Raw genomic sequence first — 21,907 nt, 5'->3', positions numbered from 1 at the left:
GATCATCTAGTCCAACTCCTGGCGCACACAGAACAACCCAAGAATGACACCATGTGCCTGAGAGCTTTGTCCAAATGCTTCTTGAACTCTGTCAGGCTTGGTGCTGTGACCACTTCCCTGGGGAGCCTGTTTCAGTGCTCAACCACCCTCTGGGTGAAAAACTTTTTCTTCATATCTAACATAAGCCTCCCTTGAAACAATTTCAGGCCATTCTCTCGAGTCCTGTCACTGATCACCAGAGAGAAGAGATCAGTGCCTGCCCCTCCACTTCCCACTGTGAGGATGCTGAAGACCACCATGAGGTCTCCCCTCAGTTTTCTCTTCTCTAGGCTGAACAAACCAAGTGATCTCAGCCACTCTTCATAAGGCTTCCCCTGTAGACCCTTCACCATCCTTGTGGCCCTCCTTTGGATGCTCTTCAATAGATTAATGTCTTTTATATTGTTGTGCCCAAAACTGCACACAGTACTCGAGGTGAGGCCTTACCAGTGCAGAGGGGGACAATCACCTCCTTTGGCTGATGATGCTGTGCTTGATGTACCCCAGGACACAGTTGGCCCTCCTGGCTGACAGGGCACTGCTGACTCATATTCAACTTGCCATCAACCAGGACCCTGATGTCTTGAGAAGGCTGACCTGGAACAGAGACTAAACAGAGTGAAAATAATAAAGTAGGTGTTTATTAAAAGGCCTAAAAGGATACACCTTGGGCAGTACAAGAGCCTGGCCAGGGCTACACCCAAGATAGACCCAAAATGGTCACAAAATGGATGACCAGTTACAAAGTTTTACACTTTTATAAGTTTTGGTCCATTTTCATATTGGGGTAATTGTCCAATTATAGCTTCAGGTTATGAAGTTCCATCCTCCTTGTTTGCTCTCTTCAGTTCCTGTCGAGGTTTAGGGCAAATTTGGAGGAGAATTTCCAAATTAGGGCTCCTCCAGTTAGCAAACCCACACAGCCCCTCCCCCCAGCCGGTTCGGGAAGGATTTCTCGGAGAGGAGTGGAAAGAACCTGTTTATTTAACAAGCACAGCACCCCCAGCACACAAAATGAACAATACCGGATGACACCACTCTGAAAAAAGATGACAAATTCAGAAAGTCTCTCTCTGGGGGTGGTCACTCTGGTCTCAGTCCCTCCGGCGCTGGGGCTGCTGCTGCAGGCCAGAAGGTGCAGGATCTTGGTGTTTCTCAGGTCCCAGTCCGGAGCAGGTTCGAAGTGATCAGAAAAAGGAAAGGAGAAACCGTCCAGGAAGAAATTGGACAGTTTAGCTGAATTAGCTAAAGAGCAAAAGCAAGCAGAAGCAAAGCGAGCAAGAGCGAGAGAGCAAAAGCAAAAAGCAAAAGCAGCAAAAGCAAAAACTGCAGTCTCTGTGTCCCGCCAGGCTGATAAGAAAACCAAAACAAAACTTTCCCGCTTCAGAGCCGGTCTTAAAGGTACAGAACATAATATCCAACCTTAACAGAACACATGAATGGGGATACAAGCATCATAACGTCACCCTAGGACATTCCACCCCTTATCCCCATATCATCAACATACTACCACACATCATGCATTTATTTCTCACCCCACAATCAGATCTCCCTGTGGTACACATCGTGTTGTTCCATCTCTTTGCATTATCCACCATGTGCAACCTGGTCCCTGAGCAAAGACAACCCCACGAATGGGTTTGTCTGTACTCAAGGCAGAATTGACCCACACATTCTTCCCTAACAAACCTCTGACACGTACCACTGGGACTTTATCTCCATCTGTTACATTCAGGGACTCAGACTGGGCAGGACCTGCTCGGTTGGTGGAACCTCGGGTGTTAACTAACCAGGTGGCCTTTGCTAAATGCTGCTCCCAATTTTTGAAAGATCCCCCACCCAAAGCTTTTAGCTGGGTTTTTAGTAGTCCATTGTACCTCTCCACTTTGCCTGCAGCTGGTGCATGGTAGGGGATATGGTACACCCACTCAATGCCATGTTCGCTAGCCCAGGTGCTGATAAGGCTGTTCTTGAAATGAGTCCCATTGTCTGACTCAATCCTCTCAGGGGTACCATGTCTCCACAGGATTTGGTTTTCCAGGCCCAGGATGGTGTTCCGGGAAGTAGCATGAGACACAGGGTAGGTTTCCAACCATCCAGTGGTGGCTTCCACCATGGTCAGCACGTAGCGCTTGCCCTGGCGTGTCTGGGGCAGTGTGATGTAGTCTATCTGCCAGGCCTCCCCATACTTGTACTTGGACCATCGCCCACCGTACCACAGGGGCTTCACTCGCTTGGCCTGCTTGATGGCAGCACACGTCTCACAGTCATGGATAACCTGTGAAATACTGTCCATGGTTAAATCCACCCCTCGGTCTCTTGCCCACTTATAGGTGGCATCTCTGCCCTGATGGCCTGAGGCATCATGGGCCCATCGAGCTAGGAATAACTCTCCCTTGTGTTCCCAATCTAGGTCTATCTTTGACACCCCTATCTTTGCTGCCTGGTCTACCTGCTCATTGTTTTGGTGCTCCTCATTGGCTCTACTCTTGGGGACATGGGCATCTACATGGCGGACTTTCACAGGTAGCCTCCCTACCCTGGTAGCAATATCTTTCCACTCATCAGCAGCCCAAATTGGTTTTCCTCTACGCTGCCAGTTAGCCTTTTTCCACCTCTCCAGCCATCCCCACAGAGCATTGGCTACCATCCATGAATCAGTGTAGAGGTAGAGCTTTGGCCATTTCTCTCTTTCTGCAATGTCCAGGGCCAGTTGAACGGCTTTGAGTTCTGCAAGTTGACTTGATCCACCTTCTCCTTCAGTAGCTTGTGCAACCTGTCGTGTGGGGCTCCATACCGCTGCTTTCCACTTCCGGTTCATCCCTAAGATGCGACAGGAACCGTCAGTGAAAAGAGCATAGCGTGTTTCCTCTGGGGGCAGTTGGTTATATGGAGGAGCGTCTTCAGCCCGTGTCACTGGTTCTTGTTCTTCATCTGTGACACCAAAATTCTCACCTTCGGGCCAATTTGTAATTACCTCCAAAATCCCAGGGCGATTTAGTTTACCTATATGGGCGCGCTGAGTGATAAGAGCAATCCACTTGCTCCATGTGGCACTGGTGGCATGGTGAGTGGAAGGAACCTCGCCTTTGAACATCCACCCCAGCACTGGTAGTCGGGGTGCCAGGAGGAGTTGCGCTTCTGTACCAATCACCTCTGAGGCAGCTTGGACTCCTTCATAGGCAGCCAAGATTTCCTTCTCTGTGGGAGTGTAGTTGGCCTCAGAGCCTCTGTAGCCTCGACTCCAAAATCCCAGTGGTCGACCCCGAGTCTCCCCAGGCACCTTCTGCCAAAGGCTCCAGGACAAGCCATGGTTCCTGGCTGCAGAGTAGAGCATGTTCTTCACATCTGGTCCTGTCCTAACTGGGCCAAGAGCTACTGCATGAGCTATCTCCTGCTTGATCTGGACAAAGGCCTGTTGCTGCTCAGGGCCCCAGTGGAAAGTGTTCTTCTTGCGGGTGACCAGGTAAAGAGGGCTCACGATCTGACTATACTCAGGAATGTGCATCCTCCAAAAGCCTATGGCACCTAGGAAAGCCTGTGTCTCTTTCTTATTGGTGGGTGGAGACATTGCTGTGATCTTGTTGATGACGTCTGTAGGAATCTGACGCCGTCCATCTTGCCACTTCACTCCCAGGAACTGAATCTCACGAGCTGGTCCCTTTACTTTGCTCTTTTTAATGGCGAAACCAGCTCCCAGGAGGATTTGGATGATTTCCTTTCCTTTCTCAAACACTTCCGCAGCTGTGTTCCCCCACACAATGATGTCATCAATATATTGCAGATGTTCTGGAGCCTCACCCCTTTCTAGTGCAGTCTGGATCAGTCCATGGCAGATGGTAGGACTGTGCTTCCACCCCTGGGGCAGTCGGTTCCAGGTATACTGCACTCCCCTCCACGTGAAAGCAAACTGAGGCCTGCATTCTGCTGCCAGAGGAATGGAGAAAAATGCATTGGCAATGTCTATAGTGGCGTACCACCTCGCTGCCTTGGACTCAAGCTCGTACTGGAGCTCTAATATGTCTGGCACAGCAGCACTCAGTGGTGGAGTCACCTCATTCAATGCACGGTAGTCCACAGTCAATCTCCATTCTCCTTCAGATTTTCGCACAGGCCAAATGGGGCTGTTGAAGGGTGAGTGGGTCTTGCTGACCACCCCTTGGCTCTCCAGCTCTCGGATCATCTTATGGATGGGGATCACAGCATCTCGAGTAGTTCTATACTGTCGTCGATGCACTATGGAGGTGGCAATTGGCACTCGTTGATCTTCTCCCATCAGACATCCTACTGCAGATGGATTCTCAGACAGCCCAGGCAAGGTGTTCAATTGCTGGATGCCCTCTGTCTCTACAGCAGCTATCCCAAATGCCCACTTGAGTCCTTTTGGGTCTTTGAAATACCCACTTCGAAGGTAGTCTATGCCCAAAATACATGGGGCCTCTGGGCCAGTCACAATAGGATGTTTCTTCCACTCATTCCCAGTGAGGCTCACATCAGCTTCCACCAAAGTGAAATCCTGGGATCCCCCTGTCACACCAGCAATAGAAACAGACTCGGTCCCCACATGTCTCGACGGAATTAATGTACATTGTGCGCCAGTATCAACCAAAGCTTTATACTCTTGTGGTTCCGATGTGCCAGGCCAACGAATCCACACAGACCAGAAAACACGATTTTCCCTGGCCTCTACCTGGCTAGAGGCAGGGCCCCTCTAAGCCTGGTTATCCTTCTTTCCCTGGGCATATGTCTTAGATGTTCCTTCAAGGGGATCAGACGTGGCATCATCAGCATCATACCTGGCGGTTCGGCTACGGGCAACTGGAGCTGCTTTCTTCCTGGTGGCTTCCTTCAATTCACGCACCCGTCGTGCCAGAACAGCAGTAGGTTTTCCATCCCACCTCCTCATATTTTCTCCACAGTCACGCAGGTAGAACCACAGCTCTGTTCGTGGGGTGTACCTTCTCTGGCCATCTGGGGAACGTCTGCCTTGGATACCAGAACCTCTGATCTGTACTGCTGAGATTTGGAGAAGGTCTTCTTTAATCTCCTCTCTGAGCTTCTTATGATTCTCCTCTATCTTATCCTCTAAGTTCTGCAGACGTGTTTCTACCGCTGCAATTCTGGCATGTGTTGGGCCATGCACAGCATCTGCATATGCTCGGAGCTTCCTTGCCATATCCAGCACAGTCTCGTCCCTCTCATCCCGCTTCATTATGGCTAGGGCAGAAGCATATTCGTGTGGCCCAAGTCGCACAAGTTTCCGCCACATCACAGACGTGCATGGCACCAAGTCTGGGTTCCTAGTTGTCACATCATCTGAGAAGATAATCTCTGCCACTGCCATCTCTCTCAGGCGTTGGATCCCTTGCTCTATGGTCTTCCACTGTGTCTGTTGCATATAAAGATCATCTGCACACAGGTATCTTTGTGCAACACTTTCCAAGACCCGTGCCCAGAGGCTCTGAGGGTTTGCCCCCCTCATCATTCCTTGGTCAATGACAGGATCATGTGACAGGGATCCCAAATGCCTCGCTTCTGTGCCATCCAGAATTGTAGCCTCGCCTGCAGCATCCCAGAGACGGACTAACCAACTAATTATGGATTCATCAGGTCGTCGGGTGTAATCCTTCCGTAAGCCACGAAGGTCCTTCAGGGAAAAGGACTCAATATTTGCATCTGGTCTTGCACCTGCTGCTTTGACTCCTGATTTTATGTCAGGAGGCATTGAGGTTCCTTCTGCTGCATCATCATCATCATCATCATCCACTGGTCGATTGGTCTTGTCTGTGCATTTCCCACTTCTGGTACTGGTAGCAACAGCCATTGGTTTAGCTGCTGGCTTAGGCTCACTATCTGGTTTGGCTGCTGGCTTTGAGCCTGTGGTGTTGGCGGCAGCCTGAGTGACTGGGATAGCTGATTTATCTCCCTGCCCCCCTGCCTCTGTCTGCTGTCCTACAGTCTCCAACAGAGTGCGATAAGCATATGCCAGGGCCCAGCTCACCACAATGACCTTTCTCTCCTTAGGCTCATCCTGGTATTTCTCTTTCAGATATTTCCCCACCTCAGCTGGGTTCTGAATTTGTTTATGGGGAAAATCCCAGACTATAGGGTCGGAGAATTCCTTCAGGATGTGGCCCATTTCCTCCCATTTCCCACACCACTCAGGATGTTTCACCCCTGGGTCTACTCCTAAGTCAGGGGTCTCATCAGCCCGTCTAGAAATCTCAGCCCTCATTCTGGAGAGACAGCAGACTGTATAGAGGAAGGTTACCAGATTGAATACAAGAAAGATGGTTTCTCTAACATTCAGGGGAAACTGAACATCCTTTACTACTGATGCAACCGATTCATAGGAGAAGAAGGAAAGCAAAGGCTGAAAAGCCTCATTCCCTGCTGCTCCTCCTCTAACAAACTGGACGAATAACCATAGCCAAGAACCATTCATACCTGGAGCAGACCCCAACATGTTTATAAACTTCTTGCACATCATTGCCATCAATCCCAGCAGGATAGCTATTCTGGTCACTGCCCCTCTGCTGTAAAAACTACGTATGAGGGACAATACTACAACTATTTCAGGATAGGAAAATAAACCTAGGGACCACAGAGGTATTAAAATCTCGAAAAACCCTAGGGACCAGAAGCACATGCAAGCCTTCACCCCAACACTCATCATCAATTCAAAAAGCATGGCTATTAACTGCTTCAAACAGAGAGTAATGGCAACCAAAATACACTCAAAACAGGGTTTTTCCACTCACTCTCTCGAGCCCAGCGTTGGGCACCAAGATTTTGTCGAGGTTTAGGGCAAATTTGGAGGAGAATTTCCAAATTAGGGCTCCTCCAGTTAGCAAACCCACACAGCCCCTCCCCCCAGCCGGTTCGGGAAGGATTTCTCGGAGAGGAGTGGAAAGAACCTGTTTATTTAACAAGCACAGCACCCCCAGCACACAAAATGAACAATACCGGATGACACCACTCTGAAAAAAGATGACAAATTCAGAAAGTCTCTCTCTGGGGGTGGTCACTCTGGTCTCAGTCCCTCCGGCGCTGGGGCTGCTGCTGCAGGCCAGGAGGTGCAGGATCTTGGTGTTTCTCAGGTCCCAGTCCGGAGCAGGTTCCAAGTGATCAGAAAAAGGAAAGGAGAAACCGTCCAGGAAGAAATTGGACAGTTTAGCTGAATTAGCTAAAGAGCAAAAGCAAGCAGAAGCAAAGCGAGCAAGAGCGAGAGAGCAAAAGCAAAAAGCAAAAGCAGCAAAAGCAAAAACTGCAGTCTCTGTGTCCCGCCAGGCTGATAAGAAAACCAAAACAAAACTTTCCCGCTTCAGAGCCGGTCTTAAAGGTACAGAACATAATATCCAACCTTAACAGAACACATGAATGGGGATACAAGCATCATAACGTCACCCTAGGACAGTTCCCCGTTGTTTATGCTTTTTGGGCCTGAAGCTTGTAACAGTTGTTCTTGGTTCTCAAGCTGGAAAAGGATTGTTTTGTCTAAGTACCCTGTAAAGAGAGCTTACAAACACTTAATATGAAGCTCAGAGCTACATACCTAGGCAGCACAGAATCTGAAAAATATAAAAAGCTAAAACTTAAGGCATCAACCCCAAGGTCCCTTTGCCCTGTGCTGCTTTCCAGCCTCTTGTTGCTTAGTCTATAGACACATCCAGGGTTGCCCTATCCTGGTTGCAGAATTCAGCACTTGTTTGTCACTGTCATATTTTCTGAAAAATCGCTTTGCCTGGGATTCTTCTCCTGGGAAGCTGAGAAGCCTCAAACAAAAATGAAAACAATAATTATCTGATTCGCTTCTCCTCTGTTTTGCTGCTTTGTAATGTGGTTTGGACATTGTTTACCAACAGGTGCTTGCTTCATTGGTTTCATGTGAATTGTTTTTACTTAATGACCAATCACCGTCCAGCTGTGTCAGGACTCTGGAAGGAGTCACGAGTTTTTCATTAGTCTCTTTTAGCCTTCTATCTGTATCCTTTCTCTATTCTTTAGTGTAGTTTAGTATAGCATTCTTTAATATAATATAGATCATAAAATAATAAATTAGCCTTCTAAGAACATGGAGTCAGATTCATCATTTCCTCCCTTCAACGGGGGTCTCAGAAAATACCACACTTGTCCTTGTTAAACTTTATATGGTTGGTGATTTGTTGAGGTCTCTCTGCAGGTCCTCTCTGTCCTTAAGGGAGTCAACAGCAAACTTACTTAGTATTCCTTTGAGTCCTTGTCTTGGTTTGAAATAACAGGCATCTGCTTAAGGAAGGCAGAAGCCTCCCCTGAATTGGAAAATATAAACCCTCTCCCTCTGAATTATTATGATTTTGAAATTAAAAGGCTCTCAGGCAAAGATATGGGAATAGGAATAACAGTTCTTTACTAGGAAAAACTAAAAATACAAATGCAATAGTACAAACAAAAAAACCAGCACTGACAGAGTCAGAATACGACCTGACACCCTGTTGGTCAGGGTGTTGGTAGCAGTCCGATTAAATGGTGGCTGCAGTCCTCCTGGAGTGACAGATGTGGTTTTGTTGAAGCAGTGATCATGTAGAAGGGTGGAGTTTTCCTCTGAAGATCCAGTGGTGGTGTAGATGGGCCTGGTCTTCCTCTGGGAATCCAGTAGAGAAAAAAGCTGCTCCTCTAGGAATCCAGTGGGAATAGGCTGCCTGTGGTGTTCTAAATCTCACTTTATATTTAGGTAGAAATGCTTGACTCCTCCCCCTGGGCAGAGCATCTCACAATGGGATGATGTAATTCTACCAGTCATGCAGTGAGACTCAATGGCCCATTAACAGAAGATATCTGTCTGGAGGGAGGATTGGTTGTGGAAGAGATAAAGAAAGCTCCACAGATAGGAATAGAATACACACACCTATTTCCAACTGAAGACAGTCCTGCATCCTAGTCATTAATGAAGATATCAAAGACAACTGGGCATAGGATGCAGCCCTGTGGAACCCTACTAGTGACCAAACTCTAGTCTGATTTAACCCCATTGACTCTCTGTGCCCAACTGCTGAGCCAGTTGTTCACCCATCACGTAACATGGTTATCCAGCTGTGTGCTGGACATTTTGTCCAGAAGGATATTATGCGACACAATACTAAAAGCTTTTCTGAAATAAAAAGAGATTGCATCTACTGGCTTCCCTTGATCAGCTAGGTGTGTTATCCTGTTGTAGAAGGAAATCAGGTTCGACAAGCTGGACTTTCTCCTTATGAAGCAATGCTGGCTGTGACCAGTGCTGTGTTGTCCTCCATTTGTCAATACCTCCCAGAATAATCTTTTCCATTATTTTACTGGTCACTGAACTGAGACTCACAGACCTGTAGTTTCCAAGGTCCTCCTTCTTGCCCTTCTTGAAAATCGGGACAACATTAGCTAGCTTCCAGTCATCTGGCACCTCTCTGGATTCCCAAGACTACTCAAAAATCATATTTTCATCAGTGCTGGAGTTGCCTGAATTGGCACTTTGTATATCTAAATCCTCTGCTATGCTGTACCATAGAGTACAAAACTAACTGAATTAGGCTGCCTACAAGTAGGCATAATGGGGTGGACTCAGTGTTTGAGGAACTTTGGTTTTCAGGGGGATTTCAGTGGCAGTGAAAAATGCTGTGCTGACAGATACTGAAATTAAATCTTTCTAGTTAGTCAAAACCAAATAGATCCAGGTTGGGAACTACAGACTTCTTTAATCCTCTCCAAGAGGGACTGGAGATTGAATTCTCTTACTCATTTAGTCCTTATTTCTTCTGAGATGGACTTTAACACAGCTGGTCATGAGTTTTTTAGTTTTACTCATGAGGCAGACTGGTCCACTTGGAACTCAGCTGAAACTGCAAATGTGTTTCATACAACACCCCAAAGTCATCACATGGAAATTGTTTTGGACTACTGCGAGAGCAGGCTGAATTTGAACTGGCAACCCACCCTCTATATTATATTCTCAGTATTATCTATCATATAAGCCAGATGTTGAAATCTGGTGTTTTCTGGGGTACTTACAGTACCCCGGAAACTAAACATAGCACACTAAACATGCTTCCAAAGTTTTGTCTAGGTTTCCCTAGGTTTCAGCCATTCAAAACACTGGCATGTTCTCTGTTCCCTCTGAATGTGGGTGGGAATGGACTCACCTAACAGTCAGATAACAGACTGCAGAACTTTTAGTTTAATTATTGCTTTGTTTCATTTTCTTTCTCAACAGGATCCAACAGCTGCATCTATTTTGGACAGAGATTGTGGTATGAGAGGAGAGACTGTAGCCATGAACTGTAAGCCATCCCCACTTCAAGTGAAATTAGGTGAGTCTTTGCTGATGGAGAGTAAAAAGGCCGAATCCAAGGTCTGAAATATGGTGAGGTGCTTGTGGGACCATATGGAGATCTTCATGTATATGGCTGAGCATGCCAGCTCAGCTCAGACAAGTCCAGAGAACTTTATCAGTGTGATTCTTCTGCAAATATGCAAGGGCACTTTATCACAGGCTGTGGTAGAGGAAGAAAACTATGCCTTGAAAGGAAGATATAGCTTTTTAAACCTACAGATTTTTATCAAGGGTTTGGGTAGGAAAAGAAAGAATATAATATAGAGGGAGTGTATAGAAGAGAAGACAGGATAACTGCAAACAAAAGGGAAAGGATCAGAGACTTGGACTACCAGGAAGAGCAGTGTTACTGCAAGCTGGAGGGTTTGAAGGTTTGTAAAGGTTCACATAGAAATACTCATGCTATTTCTGAGCAATATTTTTGAATTTCTGGAAGCAGAATTATATTAGCACAATAGTCTACTTCCTCACAAAGCTAATGCTTACAAGAGGACAGCAATCCACACATGACTGTCCAGTCTCCAAAATCTGAGCCTCTATTGTGCCACCAGACTCAAAGACCTGACAGGGGAGAGATCAAAGGAAGTGTACATTTTGCTCTGAGCATGAATAAAAAAATGGGAATCTAAGTCTTGAAAATTTCACATAGGAGCAGGAAGCAGTCCCCTGGTTATCCTTCATATCAGAACAAATGACACTGACAGGATGCTGCTGGAGCTGGTTGAGGTTGACCTGTTGGAGTGGGTCCAGAGGAGAGCCACAAAAATGGTCACAGGGATGGAATACCTCTTCTATCAGGAAAGGTTGAGAGAGTTGGGGTTGTTTAGCCTAGAGAACGAAAGACTTTGGGGAGACCTTATTGCAGCCTTTCAATACTAAAAAGGGGGCTTATAAGAAAGATTGGGACAGACTTTTTAATAAGGCCTTTAGCAACAGAACCCAGGATAATGGTTTTAAAGAGGGTAGATTCATACTAGGTATAAGGATGAATTTTTTTTTATTATGAGGGTGGTGAACCACTAGAACAGGTTTCCAAGAGAGGTTGTAAATGCCCCATTCCTGGAAACATTCAAGGTCAGATTGGATGGGGCTCTGAGCAACCTAGTCTAGTTGAAGATGTGCCTGCTTATTGCAGGAGGTTTGAATTAGATGACCTTTAAAGGTCCCTTCCAACCCAAACCATTCTATGATTGTATGCCATGCTAGGTAAGGCTCTGAAAGAAGTGGGTGCCCAGATGTTCAGTGGAATAGCTCTGACCACTACCAAATGAGTGACAGGGAAGTGTCTCTGTGACCTTGCATTAGAGAGACAAGACACACTCTTGTTCATGCAGTGAAAAAAGGTCCCGGTTTACTCACACATCCCATTCTATAGAGTTTTACAAACATATCATGCCAACTTCTAATAGGTCAATAACTAGATGTTACCCTGTAAGGATTGGTCAGTTCACCAAAGATGCCTACGTGCTGGCAAGTGTCTGTTTTTAGATATTGTTTGCATTTTTTCTCTTGGACGGTTCAGAATAGTTTATACAGGTGCAAGTAACAGTCCCAGTCCTAGAATTCTTTCTCAGGCAAACAAGCTGGTTTTTACCATTACAGGATTCCATTCTCAGGAAAGGTTGACAGATTTCTCACTGGTACAGTTGATTCAAGTTAGAATTCAGTCTGTGAGGCTTTTACAGGCCTGCTGTTCAGCCACCACAGGTAAGGTCAGCAAACAGCGAAGGTTTGAAGATATGGGGAAGTTTGGGCATTGGTGTATAATTATGAAGACATGTTCTCTGATAGATAGGTTTCACCTAAGGGCCTGGAGTACTCCTGCAAACACTGGTGTTGGCCTCATTTCTAAGAGAAACCTTAAAGAAACACCAGGAAAAAGCTGGGAAGTGCTTGTGAAATCTCAAGGCTCTGACTGAGTATAAATTAAATAATCACACAAATCTGGTCATCACAGTGCAGAAAAGAATGTCACAGAGTAGGCCCATGGACAGCAAAGGAAAATAAAGTGGCTGAATAAGCAAGATCTTGCTGGAAGAGTGGCTAGGGAGGAGAAGTCAGAAAGATGAATATGTAAATGTAGCAAGATAATGCAGCAAAGTGCAGGACCTTGAGCTACTGATACAGGATATGAGTGAATGCATTGGGACAGTAGATCTTTCCTGCAATCTCAGTGATGAACACTCTGAAAACCAGTGGCTGCTTTTCAGGAAAATGCAGGGAGCAGCAGTGTGTATTAATAACAGCACAACTCGCAGTTTAGTAAAAGATTATCACTTCCAGCATGCCATATGCCACCATGATCCTTTTTCACTGCCAAAAGAGTTCTGTAATATTTTTAGAGAGATAATTGTGACTGCAGCAGTTGTTTTGTATAATTTAACATCAGGAATCAGGTTGGAAAGCAATTAATTCTATGACTGGTAAGTCTGAGATGTTCTTGTATTTCTAGGCACTAAAAATAAAAATATTCTCCAGAAATTCACTAACATGTCAGGAAATGGTGCTATTATAGACTTGGCTTTGGTAAGTCACAAAGATGATATAGAAGACCTGATCATAGGAAATAGTTTTGGATTCAAGGACAACAAGTACAATCCACGCAAATTAAATGAAAAGATAATTTGAAGTAGATCTATAACAAAAATAAGTTTTATAAATTAAGAGTTCAAGCAGAGTCAGGAAATTAAAAAGCCCAGGAACTCAAACACATCAGGTGGTGTTGAAGGAGAAAGTATCAGGAAAAAAGGACATTGCTAATGGAATTGTCCAACAGCCATTTCATTTATATGTTCGTTAATGACTTTGACACCAAAAACAAGTTGGGAAAGAAAATTTAATCATAACAGCAATGATAAAGTTGCAGTAAGAAGTCCACGGGCAATCAAAAGAGAGTTCAGGGCCTTCGGACAGCTGGTTAAGGGATCAGGAGCACAAGTTTTTTTTTGCCTCTATCCTTTCAGTTGCAAGGAATGATGTTGGAAGAAACAGAAAGACTCAGCTGATCAATACCTAGCTATGTGACTGCTGTCACCAGCAGAATTTGTGGTTTTTTGGTCATGGGTTGGTCTACATAATACCAGGCCTACTGGAGACAGAAATATTCTATAAGCAGCTGGGAGGAGTCTCACAATCAGTAGCCCTTATTCTCAGTGGGGACTTCAACCTACCAGATGTCTGATGGAATACAATACAGGAGAGAGGAAACAGTCTCTTAGAACGTGTGGAAGATAAGTTTGTGACAGCTGGTAACTAAGGAAGGTGCCCCACTGGACCTGCTGTTTGTGAACAGAGAAGAATGTGGGTAATGTGATGGCTGGAGGTCATCTTGGGCACAGTGAGAATGAAATGATCTAGTTTTCAATTCTCAGAGAAGTAAGAAAAGGAGTCAGCAAAACTGCTACCTTGGATTTTGGAGGGCAGACTTTGGCCTGTTTAGGAGCCTGGTTGGCAGAATCCTTTGTGAGGCAGTCCTGAAGGGCAAAGGAGTCCAGGAAGGCTGGACATTCTTCAAGCAGGAAATCTTAAAAACTCAGGACCAGGCTGTCCTTATGCTGAAAGACAAACCTGCAGGGAAGAAGATCAACATGGCTGGACATAGCGTTTTGGCTGGAACACAGGAGGGATGGAAGAGAGTTTATGACCTCTGGAAGAAGGGACAGGCAACTCAGGAGGACTACAAAGTTATCATTGAATTATGCAGGGACAAAGCCCAACAATAACTTAATTGCACCACTACAATGAAAGACAATTAAAATTGTTTCTATAAATGTATTCACAAGAAAAAGAGGGCTAAGGAGACTCTCCATCTTTTATTGGATGCAGGGGGAAACATAGTGACAAAGGATGAGGAGAAGGCTGAGATATTTATGCCTTCTTTGCCTCAGTCTTTAATAGTAAGACTAATTGTGAGTATCTAGCCTGCTGAGCTGAAAGAGAGAGAGAGGGAGCAGAATGAAGCCTCTATAATCTAAGGGAAAAATGGTCAGTGACCTGCTACACCACTTAGACCCACACAAGTCTATGGGGCCAGATGGGATCCACCCAAGAGTACTGACAAAGCTGGCAGAAGTGCTCACCAAGCCCCTTTCAATAATTTCCCAGCAGTCCTTGTTACGAAGCAGAGCAACACAGAGTCCCCAGGCAGGTGCAAGAGAAAGCTCTTTATTGCAAAAACCAGGCCTTTCAAAGCAATTAGGCTGTTATCAGTTCCATTCCATTTAAGCACAACAAATGTAATTCAACCAACCACCATAAACCACGATGTGAACACGTAATAGTTATATAACTTGTTTTTCTGCCTCTAATTCAGCTGAGTCCAGCTTTCCCATAGTCCTTTTCTCCTTAGCTGAAGTAACAGGCCTGAGCCATGGCTTTACAAGGGTAACAAGGCTCTTATTTTGTAAGGTTTTACCTATACGCAACATAACCCCCTTTCTTTGTTTTTTGTGCAAAGGGTTCATGTACTCTAATGTCAAAACAGTCTGCACCTGTAAGGCCATTATCTTATTAATACTATTACTGGTCATCTGCTGGACACAGGATAAGATACATGGAATACAGATCACAATCAACAAAACCCCATCAAAAACAACCATGACACTGACAAAGAGACCTGCAGCATAGGAAAACAAAAAGATAGTGTCCAATGTCCCCAGGAAGTGGAAGTAAATGGCTACTGTTCCAAAGTTCATATGGCTGGAGCTCAAGGGCCATGCTGTTTAGGCAGGAGGGAGTCCATTAGCTGGAAATGCTGACTTTGCTATTACTGGGTGTCTTTCTGGAAGTATGGAACAGGGAATAACTGAAGAAGGTCAGCAGGAACACAATAACATGGTGGTGGGTATAGTGGGACACAAGGAAGGCAGCAGGCTGCCTCTGTAAGCCTCCCTCCAGACACAGCCATGTCCTGGCAGTCCTACGCCTGCTCCTGCCTTGGCTACAAGGGCTGGATGGTGATTAGGGCATTTTTCCTCTCACTGGGCCTCGTCTTCTTGGAGGCAATCTATATTTGTCCAGACAAGAAGGTAACCACTTTAGACCTGTTGGCAATAAAACACGTGTACCTTCTCTCCTAGGTTAGTAAATCAGCTAGACCTTGCCATTGCACACCCAATTGTGGATCTTTATGTAAAACTTTCAGAAACTGGTTCCACACATGCAAATTTCAGAGCAATATTGCTCTGCCAGGGATCAAAATTGATGATCTGCTTTCAAAATTTCTAGTGTAAATATTGCATTATCTAAATGTTCTTGAGGAGCCATATTCCCCTCTTCTTTGTTTTTTTTTGACAATGTGCACGTTTCTCACTATGAACGTGAAGGCAACATGAAAGTAAAGCAATACATGTAACAAAGCAATAAACTCACATCAAGAAAAAATAAGCAAGGTAATACATGTAATCATTAGCACACAAGAGAAAGGATAGTGATTTGGAATGATACATCATCGATTGCCTAAATACTGTACCGTCACCCAGAGTTTGCAATATCTGGCAAGCCCTGTTTCACAATGAGGACCTGGAGAACCATCCCTGGGAAAGGCTTCCAAGCTTACCTCAAAAGAGGATCCAGCTGTTATAAGCCCAAATTGGCAAGTCAAAGTAACCTGAGTACAATTTTATTGCAGAAAACACCTGGGTCTGTTGGCATACTTCTGACCAGCTAGGGCCAGGGCTTGGCCAGAGCCAAGGCCTTAACTAGAAGGGTCTCCCTAACATATCCTTCAAACAAGCCTCTATGAATAGCAGTTGGGAAAGTCTATTAAAATCATACATGTCTTGCAGATAGCTACACAATGGTATGGGAAAGTTTGTAAAGCAGCTGGCTTTGTAATTTATCTTTAGCTAAGTAGTCAATGGTACGATGAACAAACTGCAAACAACCAAAGGAATGCATTTGTGAAACCTCAAATAATATCTTATGGATAATGCCCATTATGAAGTCAGTGATTTCGCGCTATGACATTAACAACATATTCAGAATCATTAATATAGCAACAGTAACTGTCCTAAGAAGTGATTATATTTTTCCACACATCTATGCATATATGACAATAAAGTAAAATAAAAGCAAGAAAGAAAGCACTAAACAGTTTACAATTAATAACAGCCATAATTTGGAATTGTTACTCATTCCTCTGTGCTACTTATGGGAGATAAAACAGCAAAGATTGTTGTGAATAATTATCCTAATTGAGCAATGCAGAACATTTATACCCATAGAATCTTCAATGAAATTAAGTATCTAATAATCTGCATCTTCACATACTTTTACACAACTTATATTCTTAAACAGTTGCTTACCAATTCTTCATCATAATTGTTTCAGTCAGTTCCATCTTATCTCTATAACAAAAGAACTGTATCTTGTAATTTAAAGGAGCAGATTTCAACAGAACTTGAACTTATACTCACTCAAACCTAACGTCACCTAAACACAACAGAAAATGAACCTAACAGAACTTAGTTAACATTACTGAAACTGAACAGAAATTGATCGTAATAGAACTTACTTAAACTTAACAGAACTTAAAATAACAGAACTTAAACTGAATAACACTTAAATTTAACTTTGCTTAAACTTAAGAACACTTAAACTTGACAGAAATTAAACTTGACAGAAATTAAACTTAACAGAACTTAAATGTAAGAGAACTTCAAATTAACAGAATGTAAACCTAACATCACTTAAATTTAACAACACTTAAACTTTACAGAACTGAACCTTAACATCACTTAAACTGTACAGAACAGAAACATAACAGAACTGAAAATTAACATCACTTAAATGTAATAAAACTAAAGTCAGAGTTGAGAGTGTTCCTTTAAAGGTTTCAGATACAACAGAATTTAACTCATTTTGACTCCATCCTTACAAAAAAGCTACTGGAAATTTGTCATACCACAGTTAAACATCAATGATCAATATGCAAGCAAAGGACTGATTTGATGAAATGAAATTCCAGCAACATGGATTTACTGGAGAGATTATAAAGATGTGGCAAATATGTTATGATTTTACATAATTTATTTTTGGGAATAGCTCATGGTAAGTGCAAATATTATTGAAAATGCTTGGTCATGGTCAGTACTGTTCTAGTATAAGTTTGCTAGGGTTTTTTAAAGTGCAGCTTTCCTCAGGAAAAAGACATCATTGTATATCTTGGCAAATTGCACTTCAGACCTGCTCAGTTTGCAGATGGTAAGACAGCTTTTCAAGATTGCCTGTACAATAGATTTGAGCTTGGACTATTGAAGGTAATGGGATATAAACATTTAAGGATAAATCATCAAGGACCTAGTTATATAATACTGCCATGAGTTTTTCACATGTAACTCAGTTAGGTCAGTGGGTGTCTAAGACTGGCGCATGTATATAAACAGCTACAAAGTCATGGTATGGATGATTCTAAAGGAGTGAGCTACTGTTTACTGCACTTGTGGTCCATCAATGTACTTACACTGTTTTGATATCAAGTTCAATTTCAATTTATACGTGGCAAGGAATAATAACTACAATAGAATCACTAAATAACTGTACCTATCTGAAATGATGTCACATGTTTCTTCATGGCTAAAGAGTCTCAATAAAATTACCCTGTTAAAACTGTGGGATAAAAAGCAAGCAAACAGGCAAAGCCAGCACAGTTCTGCCTACCTTTACAGTGGAGAGTCAAGAGCTAATTATGTCTAATTCTTGAATAGCCTCTGCAGATAACATTCAGGGTTTGCCTTCAAGTGAGCAAAGGAATGCCTGATTTATGAGTGGCATGGGCCTCACCCATGTAAATCATGACTTGTTTTGACATTGGGCTTGAACATTAACTGCTTTTGCATTAATATCCACTTGAAATATTTCCAAGGAGGGATCTACCGAATTTTCTAAAGGGCCACATAACAATAAGTGATGCTCTAAGGGTACTGAGTTTGCAAATGTTTTTCCAGGTATATAAGTTTCTAATTTTCATGGTAACAGCTAACATCATTATAACTGAGCAAAGAATTGATATTAATTCAGTCCAATCAGATTTTTAAATAAAAATTCCTGAAAAGGCAGTATACATCCCACATGGCAAGTGTTACCAATCATGCAGTATATCAGCATTTCTGTTGAAGAATTTAGACTGCGCTAAGCAGCCTCAGCACATGCGGAAAGACACTACATCCACACAGCTAGCCTTGAATCTCTCCAATAAACACTCCTGTCAAAATCCACAGCTCACTGAAAATACAAGGTTAGTTTTAACAGAGTTCTGGGTAATGATATCACAAATATCGCCAGGATAGCCTGTCTGCGTTCTGGAGTTTGAGTACGCAGCATCACTTGTTAACTGAACAACAAACTCTCCTGTACCAATTTCCACAGGTCTCTGATAATAGAGTAGCCTAAGTCTTTGTAAGCGGGTGGGCACGCAGTAATAACTGCCAGATCTCCATGTTGCAATGTGTCCTCTTGGCATTTTGACAGTAATGTGCAGCAGCACCAGCATTTTGTGTAAGCTGTGAATCTGCCATGTGCCATGATTTATGGTTCCTGGGTAGGAAGAGTAGACTGAGCCAGGGTAGCTATTGAGGGCCAACTGCCTCTAGGTGAGTGGGGGCTGCAGAGGCTGGAGTGACTATGAGAGGAGTGGGGAGCAAAGAAGCCACGGTCAGAGGGGCAGGCTCTGGAGGAGCCGCAGCAGGAGGGGCACCATGGAGAACAGCCACTGTGGGGGAGGCAGTATGCAAAGAGGTCTCACCATGGGAAGCTGCTGCTGGCAGGGCTGGAGGGGGCCAAGGGGGCCTACAAGGGCCAAGGGGGCCTACAAGTGCCAAGGGAGCCGACAGAGGCCTGGGGGGCAAACAGAGGCTGGGAGCCCTACAAGGGCCAAGGGAGCAGCTGCGAGGGGTCTGGTGTTGGGGGGACGGCTGGAGAAGGAGCCACTGTGGGGGAGCTGGCAGCTGAGAAGCCGCTTGCATGGGAGGGACCCAGCAGAGCGGTGGTGGCAGGGGGGAGGGGGCATCCTGCTTTGGGGGGAGCGTTCTGCTCCGGAGGGAGCTCCGGGCGGGCTTTGCTAGTGCCCACAACACTGCACACTAAACTGAGGATTGATTCGTTCCTTGGATCCGTTCCCTGGATCCGTGCCCTGGATCTGTGCCCAGGTTAATTATCAGTAGCCTTTCCAGCAGTCCCTGGTGCAGCTATGCACAGGAGTTTTTTAACATCAAAGCCTCTCTCATTTAGGAAATAGTTACAGGGTTATTCAACCCATAATAAAAGTTGCTTCAATGTGGAGAATGTGCTGCAATATCTTTAAGCTGCATCAACACTACTGGGACTCCTCCCAAGTCCCAGGATACTCACAGTCCTGTGGTTCTTCATCCAGTGAATACCTCTGACCTAACCTTATAGGCATTTTGCTCTCCGTCAGATTGTGGTTTACAAAGAAAGTCCCCTGTCATTATTGTCACAGACATATTTTATGAAAAATCCTTTTGCTAGGATTTTTTTCTCCTGAGAAGCAGAGGCCTCAGAGGAAAAGAAAAACAATAATTATCTGCTGCTGTGGAATGCAACAGGTGCATCTTTGATTGGTCTCATGTGGTTGTTTTTAATTAATGGCCAATCACAGTCCAGCTGTCTTGGACTCTGGTCAGTCACAAGATTTTATTATCATTCCATTCCTTTCTATTCCTTGCTAGCCTTCTGATGAAATCCTTTCTTCTAATAAATCAGCTTTCTGAAACATGGAGTCAAGATTCTTGTCTCTTCCCTCATCCTGGGACCCCTGTGAACACCACCACAATTATAGAAGGGTCTGAGCTCTGCTTTCTGCTTGCAATCTGAAGGTCCAGGATCGTAAGGGCTGCCTAGGCGAGTTGCAGTCCATCTCTTTATTGCAGTCTGGTATCCCAGTGTTCTGGGTCTGAGGGGCTGTGTTGTGTGCCGCAGTCCACCACTTCACTGCAATCTGATCTCCCATTGTTGGGCGCCAAATGTTAGGAAGCAGAGTGACACAGAGTCCCCAGGCAGGTGCAAGAGAAAGCTCTTTATTGCAAAGACCAGGACTATCTAAGCAATTAGGTTGTTATCAGTTACATTCCATTTCAGCACAACAAATATAATTCAACCAACACCATAAACTATGATGTGAACATGTAGTGGTTATATAACTTGTTTTTCTACTTCCAATTCAGCTCAGTCACTTTCCCATAGTCCTTTTCCACTTAGCCAAAGTAACAGGCCTGAGCCATGATTTTACAAGGGTAGCAAGGCTCTTATTTTGTGATTTTTTACCTATACGCAACAAGTCCTGAGTGAACAGGGAGGCCCCAGTTGACTGGAGGTTGGCCAATGTGATGCCTATCTAAAGAAGGGCCAGAAGAAGGATCCAGAGAACTACAGCCCTGTCAGCCTGACCTCGGTGCCAGGGAAGATCATGGAACAGATCATCCTGAATACCATAATGCAGCACATACAAGACAGCCAGGTGATCAGGCCCAGTCAGCATGGTTTTAGGAAAGTCAAGTCCTGCTTGACCAACTTGATCTTCTTCTATGACAGGGTGACCCATTTAGTGGATGAGGGAAAACCCGCGGACTTTGTTTACCTGGACTTTTAGTAAAGCCTCTGTCAGTGTCTCACACAGCTTTCTCCTGGAGAAACTGTCTACTCGTGGCTTGGGTGGGCATACTCTTTGCTGGGTAAAAAACTGTCTGGATGGCCAGGCCAAAAGTGTTGTGGTGAAAGGAGTCAAATGCAGATAGCAGATGATCACAAGTGGTGTTCCCAAGGGCTCCATATTGGGGCCAATTATTTTTAATATCTATCAAGGACCTGGATGAGAGGATTGAGTGCACCTTTAGTAAGTTTGCAGATGACACCGAGTTGGGTGGGAGTGTTGAACTGATCGAGGGTAGGAAGGCTTTACAGAGGGATCTGGACAGGCTGGATTGATGGGCTGTGGTGGTTCTAGTTTGGTTTTGAGCGGAAATACTAATTTCGTGTAGTGATTTTGGTTTGCTAATTTGAGTTTTTTTGGTTAATGCACTAATTAATGTGATGGGTTCAGTGCTGGCTAAATGCTTATGTACTTTTTAGAATTATTTACTTATCTTTTGCTGTGAGATAGGATTAGGAGGAAGGCAAAGTAGGCTTAAAACTTTAAAAGGGTGTAAAGAAAACTTTATTAATACGACTAAAAGAAAGAATAATAAGAATTAGAATAAAACTTTTAGAACACTTCTCATCCCCCTACAATCTTTTCTTTCTTACTAACAAGATACAGAAACAATTTAGTCAGTTTATCACTTCTAGAATAGTTTTTTTTCAGTTTACTTAAGGAGAGGAGTCTCTCTTATGTTATGGAGACTTCTCCACAAGAAAACAGTTCTCTCGTGACTTTTAATTTCCACGAATAGCAGCCATCCAGGAATCTGTAGTTGTGAAGTCTTTCTCATTTTTCACAGCTTTCCAACAGCTGCGTTTATGGGCTATGTCAACTTATGGGGTACTATTTTAAGGATGAGTTGTTCAAGA

The 21,907-nt window shown here is 44.2% G+C and overlaps 1 protein-coding gene across 3 annotated transcripts in view; it reads left to right on the top strand.

Annotated features, from left to right (window-relative positions):
* Positions 1–21,907, top strand: part of LOC139598963 (protein FAM219A-like) — a 269,866-nt gene that overhangs the window by 98,453 nt on the left and 149,506 nt on the right. For 2 of the 3 annotated variants that reach the window (XM_071445889.1, XM_071445886.1), the window contains exon 2: positions 10,265–10,301. In XM_071445889.1, coding sequence (XP_071301990.1) covers positions 10,265–10,301 — 37 coding nt within the window. Of the gene's footprint in view, positions 1–10,264; positions 10,362–21,907 lie in introns of all 3 variants that reach the window. The other variant, XM_071445885.1, reaches the window with a different exon arrangement.

The sequence above is a fragment of the Agelaius tricolor genome, unplaced genomic scaffold (assembly GCF_023055355.1).
Source record: "Agelaius tricolor isolate 1412-34295 unplaced genomic scaffold, bAgeTri1.0.p SCAF_21, whole genome shotgun sequence".
NCBI classification, from domain to species: domain Eukaryota; kingdom Metazoa; phylum Chordata; class Aves; order Passeriformes; family Icteridae; genus Agelaius; species Agelaius tricolor.
Note: the sequence above shows the minus strand (reverse complement) of the source record. Positions and strands in the feature narration are given on the sequence as shown.